At 34.8% G+C, this 15284-nt stretch overlaps 1 protein-coding gene across 2 annotated transcripts in view; it reads left to right on the top strand.

Moving 5' to 3' along the window:
- The first annotated feature begins 2082 nt into the window (after window positions 1-2082).
- Window positions 2083-15284, top strand: part of rb1 (retinoblastoma 1) — a 56627-nt gene continuing 43425 nt past the window's right edge. Inside the window, exons 1-8 of one of the 2 annotated variants that reach the window (XM_073935027.1) lie at window positions 2083-2349; window positions 5071-5191; window positions 5281-5390; window positions 5505-5639; window positions 10213-10251; window positions 10360-10409; window positions 10612-10722; window positions 12729-12871. In XM_073935027.1, coding sequence (XP_073791128.1) covers window positions 2240-2349; window positions 5071-5191; window positions 5281-5390; window positions 5505-5639; window positions 10213-10251; window positions 10360-10409; window positions 10612-10722; window positions 12729-12871 — 819 coding nt within the window. In that variant the 5' untranslated portion in view covers window positions 2083-2239. 2 annotated transcript variants of the gene reach the window in all.

The raw sequence follows: 15284 nt of genomic DNA, 5'->3' as shown, positions 1-15284 counted from the left end.
GCCTCTTTGACTTGCCTGATTTTTAGATAGATAGATAGATAGATAGATAGATAGATAGATAGATAGATGGATGGATGGATGGATGGATGGATGGATGGATGGATGGATGGATGGATGGATGGATGGATGGACGGACGGATGGATGGATAGATAGACATATATATATAGATAGACAGACAAACAGACACAGATAGATAGATAGATAGATAGATAGATAGATAGATAGATAGATAGATAGATAGATAGATAGACAGATAGATAGACAGATAGATAGACAGATAGATAGACGGATGGATAGATAGATAGACAGATAGATAGACGGATGGATGGATGGACGGACGGACGGACGGATGGATGGATGGATAGATAGACATATATATAGATAGATAGATAGATAGATAGATAGATAGATAGATAGATAGATAGATAGATAGATAGATAGATAGATAGATAGATAGATAGATAGATAGACAGACAGACACAGAAAGACAGACAGACGATGGATGGATGGATGGATGAATAGACAAATGGACATATGTACAGACAGACATATATATATATATATATATATATATATATATATATATATATATATATATATATATATATATATATTCATATACATACATACATACAGTTGAAGTCAGAATTATTAGCGCCCGTTTATTTTTTCCCCAATTTCTGTTTAATGGAGGAAAGATTGTTTCAGCACATTTCTAAGCATAATAGTTTTAAAAACCTATTTCTAATAACTGATTTTTGCCATGATGACAGTAAATAATATTTTACTTGATATTTTTCAAGACACTTCTATACAGCTTAAAGTGACATTTAAAGGCTTAACTAGGTTAACTAGGCAGGTTAGGGTAATTAGGCAAGTTATTGTATAACAATGGTTTGTTCTGTACACTATCGAAAAAAAAAAAACTTTAAGAGGCTAATAATTTTGTCCCAAAAATGGCTTTAAAAAAAATTAAAAACTGCTTTTATTCTTGCCGAAATAAAACAAATAAGACTTATATAGATAGATGGATGGATGGATGGATGGATGGATGGATGGATGGATGGATGGATGGATGGATGGATGGATGGATGGACATATATACAGATATATAGACAGACAGGCAGATAGATAGATAGATAGATAGATAGATAGATAGATAGATAGATAGATAGATAGATAGATAGATAGATAGATAGATAGATAGATAGACAGATAGATATACAGATAGATATACAGATAGATATACAGATAGATATACATACAGATAGATAGAAACACAGATATAGATAGATAGATAGATAGATAGATAGATAGATAGATAGATAGATAGATAGATAGATGGATGGATGGATGGATGGATGGATGGATGGATGGATGGATGGATGGATGGACGGACATATATACAGATAAATAGACAGACAGGCAGATAGATAGATACACAGATAGATTAACATATATACAGATAGATAGATAGACAGACAGAAAGACATATAGATATAGATAGATAGATAGATAGATAGATAGATAGATAGATAGATGTTATCCGTTAAGTAACTAATCTTATTGTGAACATGTAAACATTATTAACACAACTCTGTTTTTTAAGTTGTGTTTTTGAAGTGTCAGTAAAGTATATGTTCTTGTGGTCATTTAAAGATGAGTGAAAAAAGTATTAGGTAATCAATACGTAATTATTCAGTCACATGTGAGGAGCATCTTGAGTTACTGATAACTTCTGATACTGATAATCGCTTTTGAACAAGATGATAATTTGCAAGTAACGTTACATTCATTCAGTAGGCTGACGGTTACAGGAATCCCAAAATGTAAACGTTGGTTAAAAATACACGACATTTAAGTTAATGATCACATTTTAAAAGTAGAAATATTCTGTTCGCCAATTAGCAACGAGAGAGCTTAAAAATTCGTGTTTACAGTAGCACTGCGCTAAAATGTTGATTTGTTTGTCAAAGCCTTTTCATTTCACTCACTGTTGTGTTGAGCGTTGACTAATGTATAGCCGGACATGACGCACGCCAAAGTGACGGATGTTGCGTCGGTCGATTTTCCCGCGTTTTGACTAGTTGAGGAAATAGCGGAGAGTTGCGGACGCAAACAAGCGATCTCAGACACCGACTACCAACCACTAACCACAACAACACAAACATCACAACACAACTCGTGATCGCTCGCTGTGCTGAGAGTGAACGCGCTCTTCTCCAAGAGACCCTCGACATGCCGCCGAAGAAGCGCAGCAGCGGGACCCCACAGAAGAAAGAGCTGAAGGGGAGCCTGAAGAGCCGATCTCCGGACAGCGGCGACAACGCAGTGCTTAGTCCGGAACGGTGAGCCGAGTAGAAAAACAACAACAATGAAATGTGTAGAGGGTGGTGGGGAAGGAAGAGAGCGACCTGACGAAATTTGACGACAATTTATGAATGAATAAAGCTCGAGTCAATCCCCTTTAGACAAACTAGTCCTTCTGTTATGACAGCGTACCGTGTTTTTACCGTAGTAACAGTGTTATAAATGACAGAGTCTATAAGAATATTGGCGCCTGTTTTTAGTACTTTAAATAGTGTGTTGTTTTTAAATGACACAGTTAAACTATGGGTACTTCAGAAATAATTTGGTGTGACTTAACTTACACTTCTGTTTTTAAACTTGTACAATTTAACATTTTCACTAAAATGTCATTGAGATACGTTATAACAGTAGGTTAAAAACAAAAAAATCTATTCAGGTAATATTTTAAAAAGAGAATCATTTGGTGACATGTTAGAAGACTTTAGTTTCAGGATTAAGTAGACTAAATATGTTAAATAATTAATAATTAATGCCTTGTTTTGTTATTTTAACTCTGAATTTTATATGTTTGAAAGGTTTTAGCCATTTGAGAAAGATAAACCAATTGACTTTTTTATATAACTTCTTATAATCACTTTAAAAAATTTTAAAGAGCACTTTGTCTGAGCACTTCTGCATTTGAATATACATGAACAATTCCAGTGTTACGGATGTGACATTTGCAGTAAAACCTTAAAACATAGTATATGCTAACATCATGCTGAAACATCTGTTTATATTTTCCAAAACTACTAACCACAGAGTTATGGGATCAGAAAAATATCAATTTGTACATATTTTTTTTAGTTTTAAAATGATGAAAATAAACATGCATTATGGATGTGACCAAAAAAGTCTTAGTTTAAAGCATACAACACACTTTGTAGAAATTCTGTGAATTAAACTGCACAACCAAAAGAAATGATGCTAATCAAAAAAACAAGAGTTTGCTCTCTATAGAATAACAATTATTTATTTTAGATTTTTGCATTTATAAGGAAAAACCTTGATTATAGATGTGACATCTCTCATTTATGGATATGCCAGATGTAAAATTTACGAAGACCCAGAAGGGACGTGGTGGTGGGGAAAAAATAGGTAGGAGAAATAAAAAAGCAGTGAAAGGAAAATATATTTATTTAAGTTTTTTACGTTCTCTCACAAAGATGTTTTGCGTTCACTTGCTAAACTTTTCCACAACACTTACTGTTCGCTTCATACATGTCAACCCTCCCATTTTTGCCGGAATTCTCCCATATTTTACTCTTCTGTCCCACTATCATCCTATCATTAAGTATTTTTTTATATTTCTGCCATATTTTTAATCTTGAAAGCATGTTGAAATTAATATAAAACGGTCCGCCTTCACCTTCTTTCCATTAAAGCTGTGCATCAATCATTGGCCTTCATATGCAACCTCTGAATCAGGGAATGCGGCACGCTCTGTATGACAAACTGATCCCAGATCAGTTTCTGTAAAAAAGAAAGTGAATGCAGACATTCTTATATCAGTTTCTGCGTGCTTTCAAGATTAAAAATATGGGAGAAATATGAAAAAATACGTAACGATAGGATGATAGCGGCAAAGAATGTTAAAATACAGGAGAATTCCGGCAAAAATGGGGGGTTGACATGTATGAAGTGAACAGGAAGTGTTTATAGAACAAACGTTTTGAGAGGGAACACAGAACCTTAAAAATGTGTATTTTCCTATCCTATCATATTTTCCTTTTTTTTTGCTTCTCACCCAGTTTTTTTTTCACCCATTTTCCCCACCATCACGTCCCTTCCAGGTCTCCATATAAATTTGAACTTGTGTGACTGCTAAATCAAATATAATTATTTGAAAGCATTGACAGACATTTTTATACTACTGAAATACAAGCCTACACAAAAAAACTTGGAAAGGGTTTCGCTATTTTGGTGAAAATGTTATTTTTAAATGGTAAGGTTGACATTTTCTTGAAATTGCTCGTATTACAAATGATAAACATCTTTTCTAGGTGTATGTTAAGCGCCTGATTATTAAGCAACAGCTCAGATGCATCACAAATGAACAAACGCAAGCAATACAAAACATCTACATGACCTGCATATGGAAGGTGTATGGAAGCATTTTAATTTAGATTCATGAGACTCAATATCCCAGCATGGCTGATATACAAACAAGTACGTCAGGAAAAATTAGGTTTTAATTTTACATATGCAGTAACTAAACGACTGACCATTTACAGCTTTAAATACTACGTTTTTGTTGTTGTTTAGTATGAAGGATCATGTAGTAGTGTCTAAATTCAATTCATCTTTATTTCTATAGCACTTTTTACAATGTAGACTGTGTCAAAGCAGCTAAATATAGATCACAGGTGTCAAACTCTGTTCCTGGAGGGCCGCAGCTCTGCACAGTTTAGTTCCAACCCTAATTAAACACACCTGATCTTACTAATTGAGTGCTTTAGTTTTGTTTGATACCTACAAATAGGTGTGTTGAAGCAGGGCTGGAACTAAACTGGACAGTGCTGCGATATATATGAATGTCTAGTAAATTAAAACTGCATCAGTTCAGTTGTCAGAGTTAAATTTCAGTTCAGTTCAGTGTAATGTAATGCAAATGCCACTGCTAAACACTAAAGAGCAACTCCTAATAGCAAAAAAGCTGACAATAGTTATTTATGTGTATAAGCAATGTCAACCATGTCTGTCAACTGTTGTTTTTCCAGACACAAGGACAAGGATCCTGAGTTTGTGTTTCTCAGCGAGGAGCTCCAGTCCACTAACTCCATCTGTGATCATGCATGGAGAATATGGGAGAGGGAGATCAGATCGATGGACAAGACAAATGTACTCTTTCTTCTGATATCTGCTTTACCGCACTTGTGTTTTGGGTTATAAATGTGTAATTACACTATCTTGCATGTCTTCCATGTTAGATGCCGTATTCGAACAGACAGCAGTGGGGAGCTTGTCTTTTTATTGCTGGCATGGAGCTTGAAGGCATCAACCTCACTTTTACGCAGTTCCTGAAAGCAGTTGGTCTGAGGTATGTGTGGCAGATATTGAAATTAAGTCCTGATTTTTGCCTCTCAGGAGTGGTGTAATGTATTCAAGTGTTAGCGATGGTTTTAATACACACTAAGTTGCCGTTACTTTGCAGTGTGAAGCAGTTCATCAGTCTTGTGAGGAAGATGGATGTAAATGTAGACACAATAAGTCCTAAAGTGAACTCTGCTGTGACCCGCCTAGAGAACAAATACGATGTGACTTTGGCCCTCTACCAAAGATTTGTAAAGTAAGTGTTACACGCTTTTGTTTTGAATTTGAGGTTGTGATGCAAAGCTAATGATACAATATTGATATCAATATGACAGTGATAAAATATTTTGAAATTTTGTAGATTAAGCAACATGACAGTTCATTAAATTAGTTCCTGCATCTCATATTTTTGTTATTTATTTAAGTGTCTAGAGCTTACCAAGCAGAGAGAGATTATGCTCAGTGTTGCTAGCTATAGATGACTTTTTCCAGCCCAAAAGCAGTCCAAAACCCGCCCAACATATAAGAATAACATTTTAGTTCATTTTAATTTATTTAAATTGGAATTAACCTAGTTACTTTAATTGTCATCATTTTTACCCATTGTCATTATTTTTAACTGTACAGCAACCAACATCCGCAGTCACAGAACCACAACATATCCAGATCACATCGACACAGCCCCAACATCCACATCCACAATGTGTTTTACCTAGCATTTCTGCCCTCTATCCGCTGAAAACGCACATCACGTGACCACACACACACTGTCATGTGCTCGTCTGAGCTCCAGTGAGCAGTGCACTACGGATAGTTTATCAAGGATGTACCGCTGGATTGCGTCTCACTATAGTTGTTAACGTGATATTCAGACATTCCAAGTCTCCCGGAAGTTGGCATCGTCGTCATATAAAAAGCGCGGGGAAGAGTGCACGTGATGTGTCTGAAGAGAGAGGAGGGATCCGGTGGTGAAGGGTGAGAAAGGTGCACGACTTATTTGAGGACCGGGAGGGAAACGCGCGATTTCTGGGAGATTATCACTCGTTTTCGGGCAGCTGGGAGTCTCTATGCATTTGCGGGAGACTCCCGGATCCCCGCAAATGAGTGATAATCTCCCAGAAATCGCGCATCTACCTGCCAGTGCACTAGTGTAAGCGCAAGCCAATCAATTAATTATAAATTAATTTGAAGATTACAATTGCAAAAAAAAAACATGATATATGGAAATTACTAGAACTGGAGATTTTAGTCGTTTTCAGAAATCGGGATTTTACATTGAGTTTTGAAGATTTCAATTGCAAAAATGTTGAAAAATATGACCTTTAACAGATGGTGGCAATGTCCACAATCAAGAGATATTGTGTTTTAACTCATCTGCATTAGATGGTTTTTACAGTGATTAAAGAGATAAACTTGTACAAAATCTATACTAAAATCAAAGAGAAAAACAAGTTTTATGAATAAAGCTTGCATTTTTTTTCATTCATAAAAAATGTAAGTTTTATGAATAAAACTATATAAGTTACTTTTTCTATAAATACCTCCTCGTGTACAGTACATGTGAATGACGTGGCAGAGAACCTGACTCAAACTTGCTCAGATAAAGCTGTTGTGCTCAATCCTTGTTTGCTTCTCTAAATCTGTTTACTTCTGTAAACTTCTCTAAATCAGTTTTATGCTGAAGGGATTGATAGTATATGCCTATTAATAAAATGTTAATAAAAACTCATGCTCCCTTGTAAAATTATTTTGTAGTAATTTCAAAATACAAAAGTACAGCATTTTATTTTGATACATTTGTGGCTGCTGTATTTTGTTGTTTATTTTTTGATACACTTAAAAATCAGGTATTTGGATTTTTACTTTAAAATACATTTCAATGTATTTTTGCCTATCCCTGACAGCAGAGGTCAATGATTTATTTGAATTATTTAGCAAAGATACCCAACCTTTCCTAAAATAAAATATATTGTGTTCAAGTTGTTTTTTACTCAGACATTTACAAAGAACTTATTTTAGAGCAGTAATTACAATACTGTGATGTCGTAATATTTTTATCCACGCTTATCATACCGCCAGAAACTTATGCCCATGCCTAGTGAGGACGAGTTCAATGTTCTGAAACTATACAATGAATTTGTACACATTGCAATGTAAGTAGGCTCATTAGATTGAAGAAGAGAAGAGTCAGCAATGGGGTGATGTTTGGGCATGTCTCAGGGTGTGATCATCACTTTATTTCGAGAGGGCTTGTATTGCATCTCCTTTTAAGTATGTGTGAATAACTTCACTCCTGAGATTACAAACTGTCTGTATTACTCCTTTAAAAACTTTTTATACTTGGTAATTGCTCAAAGCTTTTATGTTGCATGATCTACATTATTGTTTGATGATTCATTTCTCCTTCTGTTTGAATTGTACAAATCTTTGGAGTGTTGAAATGTGTGAGTTTGTAAACCTGAAGGTGGCAGCAGTCATCTTGATATAGCACAGATTTTCACGGTGAGTTGATTTTGGTTCAGATCCAGCCGGCCTCAGTTCAGTCAGCAGTTATTGTAAAACAGTGCTTCATATAAGATAAGCAATGGGTCTGCATATGTAGCCTGATGTAAATATGTGGTCGAGCCACAGGGAGGTGCTTTGTTTTGTGATTCGAATGCTGCGTGCCAACAGCCTCCCAAATGAAGATCAGACAGAATCTGTGAAAATTTTTTGAAATTTCTGCACAGAACTTTGTAGAAAAATCTGCAGATTTAAATGGAATGATTACTGTAAATGTCATATCTAAAAACTGAAAATATGAAATAAACTTTTTAACTTGTATTTATTATTTACAATGGAAATCCAATTGGATCCTAACTGAACTGAATACAAATAATTCTACTGAAATTTTAAGGTGTATTTTATATATATATATAAAGAGTTCAGATGCCACAACTGCTAAACGCCACTTCCGCTGACATTAAGTGAATGCTTTAGGGGCACGTAGTACAACACCAACAAATACCTTTGCTTCAAATCATCTAAATCCCAGCCTCGGCACATTCAGAAATTACAGTTTGTTGGCAAAAGCCGCTAATTGCCACTTTGCCTTTGACAGCAAAGGCCGCTATATCCCTAGAACCAATTAGAAGGTGTGAATCGAATCATGTTTTCAATGTAGCAGCGCGCTGATATGCCGGCTGGATTAGGGGACTGTTTTATTCCGCCTTCGATTTCGATGTTAAAAGACAGAGTTTGATGAACTGGATGAGCCTGTCCGACAGTCAGTGAATGGCAAATGAAAACGTCCCTTACCTCAAAACTCTGCATTATAAGAAAAAGAAAACACAATGTACAGTTGGGAGTGTAACATGCATTCATAACGTGTTTTGGCACAGCAACGCTACTTTGAATGAGTCCGATTTACTGTACAATAAATGTCAACTTCGTTTCAGGAAAGACAGAGTTAAAATGCCGTTCTTGTATCCCGCATGGATGCTTTGAGGGTAAACAAGAGACCAAGACCTTAAGTATGTTGAGAATGAATAAATGACAGCTTCTAAAATTGTCTGAGAGGCATCTCCTTTTTGCCCGTAGACCTACCTTGTGTTTTATTTGCTAATGTTAGCTATTTTTTAAAAGATAAATATAATGTATAAAACTATTCATTTATATTAGCCTACTTCATATTACCTATACATCTGGTAAGCTTTTATATTAATGGACAGTGCACAGATATTGATGTTTCACTATGTTTACACTACATTATTTGAATTGAACAAGCTTAGTTTGCAATGGTTGCATTGTTTACATTGCTCTACTTACATTAGATCTAAATCCTGAATATCAGAAATGACAACAGATTGTTAAGGTTTAATTAATGTCAGTTTTATTGCTATTAATTAATGGACTTACTTGACAGACTTCATTTATTCATTTCCTTCTGCTTTTCCCCTGGTTTATCACAGCTGAATGAACCACCACTTACTTTTAATAGATTTATATATTTTTATATATACATATTTATATGTTTTTAATTTTAGGTGGTTTGTGTAATGTGTTATATGTTTGGTAAAATAATTTCTTATGGCATCTTTAGTGATTTTCAACTAATTACACTGTCTTGTCCCAATAGGTGGATTTAAAGCTTTTTTTTTTTAAAAAAGAACAAAAAAAGAACAAGTGAATTAAGCTGGTTTTGACGCCAAAAAAATCTACCTTGTTAAAAACCAAAGAATTGTGTACTGACAATTTAAAAAAAGCTTTTTTAATTATTAGCTAATAACCTTATCATTACATATAAAACCTAATAATAGGAGCTTGATAGAAAATGCTCATTTACAAGAAAAGAGGTCTGATGAATTTTGAGGTTTTTGCATCTGAACTCTTCAAAAATATGTGTGTGTGTGTGTGTGTGTGTGTGTGTGTGTGTGTGTGTGTGTGTGTGTGTGTGTGTGTGTGTGTGTGTGTGTGTGTGTGTGTGTGTGTGTGTGTGTGTGTGTGTAATTATATAAATGTAATTGTTAGATACATTTAATTGTTTCAAAACACTAATATTAGAGTAACATATTTTATAATGAGAATATTGACAATAACAATATTTTTGCCAATTTAAAATGCCTTTTTAACATGTTTTCAGGTGTCATGATAACAACTCAGAAATTGTTTGTTAGTTTTCTTAAACTGATTTTTGAAATAACATAATAGCTATTATTTACAATAGTAACTATTGGTTGTTGTTGTTGTTTTCTGTAAATTCAATTTGCGTTCATTCTTGTCTGGATGTTCTTCGTCTTTAAAGGTTTCAAGAATAATACTAACAAATGCCATCTCTAATTTTCATTCAGGACTTGTGAGAAAATCTTTGCAGAGCCTGACAATGCAAAGTAAGTAGAAATCTTTTTTTTATGTGAGCTGTTTGCCTACCTGTAGTTGCTGAAATAAGATCTGTTAAACGGAAATGATCATACGGTCTACTGTGTGTTTCTCTTAAGGAGAAAAGAGCTGTGGGAAAGCAGCTGGACCATGTTCCTCCTGGCCAAGGGTGAGTCATTAAGGAAAAACAGCACAGGAAATATTTGTCACATTCCGCTGTGTTGGTTCATGTAAATAATAGGCCTTGATTACAGTTTCTGCTTTTGTGAGTGTACTGTAGTTTGCCCTAATCTTCTCTCAGGGTTACATGTTTAATGGATAGTGTGTCCATGTTGTCACTTCTTGTTTTCTGTGTCTTCTTTCCTATACAGGAACATTTCTGCAGATGGAAGATGACCTTGTGATCTCCTTCCAGTTGCTGCTGTGCGTTCTGGAGTTTTTCGCCAAGCGTTTGAGTCCGTCTCTCCTTCAGTCGCCCTACAGTGAGTTTTCCACATATTTCTCAGTTCGGAAGCGGCAAGGCAAATTTTTTAAATGCCATTTGAGTTAATAAGAGAAAACATTCTCGGTGACTCACTAAAGAACAACAGTTACCCCTCACAAACTTTGAACTTGTTCAAATAATCATTCTTCTCTATTTTTCAGCTGGTTTGTTGCAGCATTAAGTAAAAAAACAGGATAGTTTTATTTTTTTATGGTAAATAAGTAGGGAATAGGGTAGTCATATTTCTCTAATGCCGAGTTCAGACTGCATGATTTTAAAAGTAGTCGTGTCACAGATGTTTTCACACTGCTTGACTATCTGGGCTAGCGTTTCGTCGCTGCTTTGTTTACACTGCAAGATGGTTCGGCGACATAGACATTCACATTGCATGACTTTACTATAGGGAGAATCGCCGACAACTTCGTCCAAACTAGGTCTCACAGCCAAAAACACGTAGTATATCTTTTGTTATTAACTACATAATGAGAAAGAAGCCTTTAATGGGGTAGAACATGTACATGTTTGCTCACCTGGGTTTAAAGGGGCCATTTCTCCTCAACGTTGATAATACACTAATTTCTTTCTGTATGACACCTCAAACAGACACGGTTGCTCCTGAGTCCTGTCAAACCTCCACTAGTTTTTCCTCCATTTCGTGGGTCCAAATAAACCGAAAAAGAGCGCTTTTAACTTCTCCCCCAGCCTATACACACACGCACACACAAGTGAAAGCTACTCTCTCATTGGTTGTAGGCGATGGCTGATGTTATTTTCAGTCAAAAGTCAATTCACACGGCATGATTTGAATCGCCGACAGCTCCAGATATTTAGCACACCAAATATCTCACAGGCATCGGCGACTCATCTGCGATTCTCTCAGATCGCGTCTTTGATCGTTCATACTGTGTGATTATCACTCGCGTGCACCAGCAGCGATTTGCCTGTGATTTCAGGCATTTGTCGGCGATTTCTCAAAACCTGTCGGCGAGCCAAAATCGGGGCTAAAATCACGCAGTCTGAACTAGGCATAAGTATTCACAGGTTGATTAACGACATCATACATTCGTTTTGTGTTTTGCTTTTAAAACAGGTTGTGCTCGAACATGTGAGTGAGGCAATTTAGCATCTATTTTTAGCACAAAAATGTGAAAGTTTGATGAATTCAAGTTGAAAAAGATTTGCAAAAAGGGCTGGGCGATTAATCGAAAAGTAATTGAAATCGACACTCAGAACCATCGATCCTATTTTTCCAGGTCAATTCAATTACTTATCTTACCGCATGTGGATTCACGTGATCTCGCTCTGTTTGTTTCTGTTGTGTTACTTTGCACTACATTGACGATTGATGAAGCTGCGTCAGAGATGCCTTGAGACGGCAAACTTTACATCAGAATTATCATTTAAATTAAAACTTTTGTTTACAGAAGATGCAAGAAATGCACTGTTTAAAATATTATTCGCAGAATATGCAAGTTATTTTATTTAGAACAAATCCTGCTTATTTTCTACTTGTAAAATGAAAAACATAGATAGTTATTTATGTCGTTTCCAAAAGTCCTACTTATTTATTTTTTTATAAAAAAAAAACTGTTTGTTTTAGGCGATGTGTGTCGTAATTTAAGTTGTTTAACGTTGATGTTCAATAAATAATGGGAGATAGTGGATAGTCTGTGTTTCCTTTAATTATTTTAAAATCAAGTAATGCACCCTTCATTCAGAAATCTCTTATTTGTAATATGTGAGCAGATTTACTGTACAAAACCTGTCAGTGATGTATGAGGGCAAAAAAAAAAAATCGTTCATTAATCGTAAACGAGTAAATTAGGCCACATCGCCAAGTCCTATTTGCAAAGGTTTCTACAGAGGTTCACCTGTGGCATCACCCTTAAAACTGCCTCATCTTCATTAAATAGGAAATAGTTTAGCATATTTCTTACATTTTACCATACAACTTTCCTGTTCTGTCAGATTTAGAAACGCACCATCTTTATTTCTAAATTTCAGAGTCGGTGGTTAGTTCCTCTACCCTGAGTCCTCCGACCAGGACATCACGCCGTAATCAGGGCAAAAGCAAACCCCGTCCTGCAGAGATGGACATGCAACTGCTGGAGACGCTGTGCAAGGAGGGAGACTGCAGTGTTGATGAGGTTTGCACTCATTCAGACACAATCCCATCAGAAATGACAAACACAGCTTGCGTCCATTAAATTATTGGTTCACTGGTATTTTAAAGCTAAAAATATTTGACCAAAAATGTATATTGTGGATGCTAATGATTACTCAATGATCGATTGATTGTCAGTAACCCTTTTAATCGTTAGACCTTATCGATGACCAATTAAGCATGGCTATTAAAGGATAAGATATGCTTTGAGCTGTGAGACACGTGTCCACAACTTTACACATTAAATAATAGAGTGTGTGCAGTTTACTTTATCTTATGGGGTCGTTCTCTTGACATTGCATAGTGGGGGATGCATAAAACCCTGTTACCGGTGGATCTCGATTATATCTGCGGGTGCTGCTGTTAATCTGAGCGTCAGATAATCAAAAAGTAGGCCGCATGATGTTTAATTATAGTTCAGGGGTAGATAAGGTCATCATTAATTAAGCAAACTTAAACTACTTCTGCTACAATATTAAGATGTTTTGAGCACTTTTATTTTGACAGACTGACACAAATATGCATCTCTCATTTTAAAAAATCGCACCAGATATGCATCATCTCACAACAAGTTTCTTTCATCCTACCGACTGAGTTTTTTTCCGAAGTTATCTGGGAATACATTCAGTGTTAAGAGTAGTTTGTAAGCCTGTCCTGCCCATTCAAATTACTTAAACAAATTAAATTGAAACTGACTGGTGCCATGGATGATTTTGTCATTAACAGTGAAAACTGTTAAATATAGGCTTCTCTGAAACTGAATTTTTCACTTAAATTTTTTATTATATTATTATTTTATTTAACAAACCAGTTTGTGTTTTGGTGCTAAAGCATATGCTAACCTTGTTTTGAAGCACTTCACCTCAAATTTTATTCAGTCTTCTCGTTTATTTTGTAAATATCTGACCAACAAAACAAATATTAAGATTCAGATGCAAATTATAACAAATGAAATTAGTTTTAAAAAGAAAAACAAATGAAGTATATTTTTGTCATGCCCATCTTACACAACTGTGTCGGTTGATATGGCTCCGTAGAGAACATGGATTTAATTAATGCTCCACTGTAATCGCAAACCTCTGTTATATATTTATTACATTTGAGCATCTGATTTTTCCTCAGTGCTGATGTCCTTTGATTTTCTCCATCTCACTTGCAGCAAATTCAGGCGAGGGAGTGTTAAATAAGTAAAACTGGCCTCAATTTAGTTTGCATGCATTAAACTGGCAGGAAAAATATACATTAATAATTACAAAGGCTGGTTATTTTACCAGCAATGAGGGACAATAGTGCTATTACAGATTTCAAAGAAAATATCTTAATAATAAAAATGAAACAGAAGTTTGACAACAACATATCTGATAAATGTCATAACGAATGCCCTTAAATAATGTAGCCAAGTTGAGAGCAAGCGTCAAGTTGTTATTAAGATTGTGTGGTCTGTCATATATATATATATAGTCTGTTTGTCACAGAAACTTTAAACAGACGCGTGAGGTGTTAGAGGGTGCGGTGACCACAGTGATGTTCAGCTCTGACAAGGCGCCTTTATTTAGCCTAACCACTGCATATAATAGTTTAGATTTTTTACTTATAACGTTCCATTACTTAAAATTTCTTGATGTTATAAATAAAATGAGCACTTGGCTTATTTCGCTGCAATCACAAGGCTATGCAAGGATCATATTGCATATTAAGTTTTATCTTCATTCGTAAATTATGTATTTTATAAAGGGGTTGTTTATAAGGACTAAGCTATTAATAACTGTATTTAGAAAAAAAAGTGGGTGGTTTGTTAGTTGAATATATCAAATCATTTAAAACTTTACCTATTGCATTGTAATTAACGATTAATTGATAATTGATTTTTAATTTAAATGATCATTGATCTTGGGATTTTGTGGAAATTGACATCCCTAGTTTGAACTGTTTTGATATATACAGTTCAGAATTACAGTTAAGCAATTTAAATGCCTATGCTGAATCTGGATCTATTTGCTTATATCAAATAAATCTTGTATATGCATATATATCATGTTAAATGCATTGTTTTAATGTTTTAAATATTAAATGACAAAAAATGGTTGTCATAGTATACATGTTAAAAGGAAATGCTATTTGTAAAACAAATGTAAAAGAATAAGTGATCATTTTACATGTAAATATCTTAAATGACTATAAATTAATAGAAAGATTTAAAATGACAGTGAATTGATATTTTGCGGCTGTTCTGAGATCCTTAAATATTCCTTTATAATATCACCAAATGATTCTTTATTCTAAACTTTTTTTTTATTCCATAGTTTCACGTTATGACATTTTAGTGGATGTCTTCTATGATTAATATTAAAATTGTATCATAGTCATTGTTATTTGTTGAAAAAATCCATGTAAAC

The sequence above is a fragment of the Danio rerio genome, chromosome 21, assembly GCF_049306965.1.
Source record: "Danio rerio strain Tuebingen ecotype United States chromosome 21, GRCz12tu, whole genome shotgun sequence".
Taxonomy (NCBI): Eukaryota; Metazoa; Chordata; class Actinopteri; order Cypriniformes; family Danionidae; genus Danio; species Danio rerio.
This window is presented reverse-complemented; position numbering and strand designations above follow the sequence as displayed.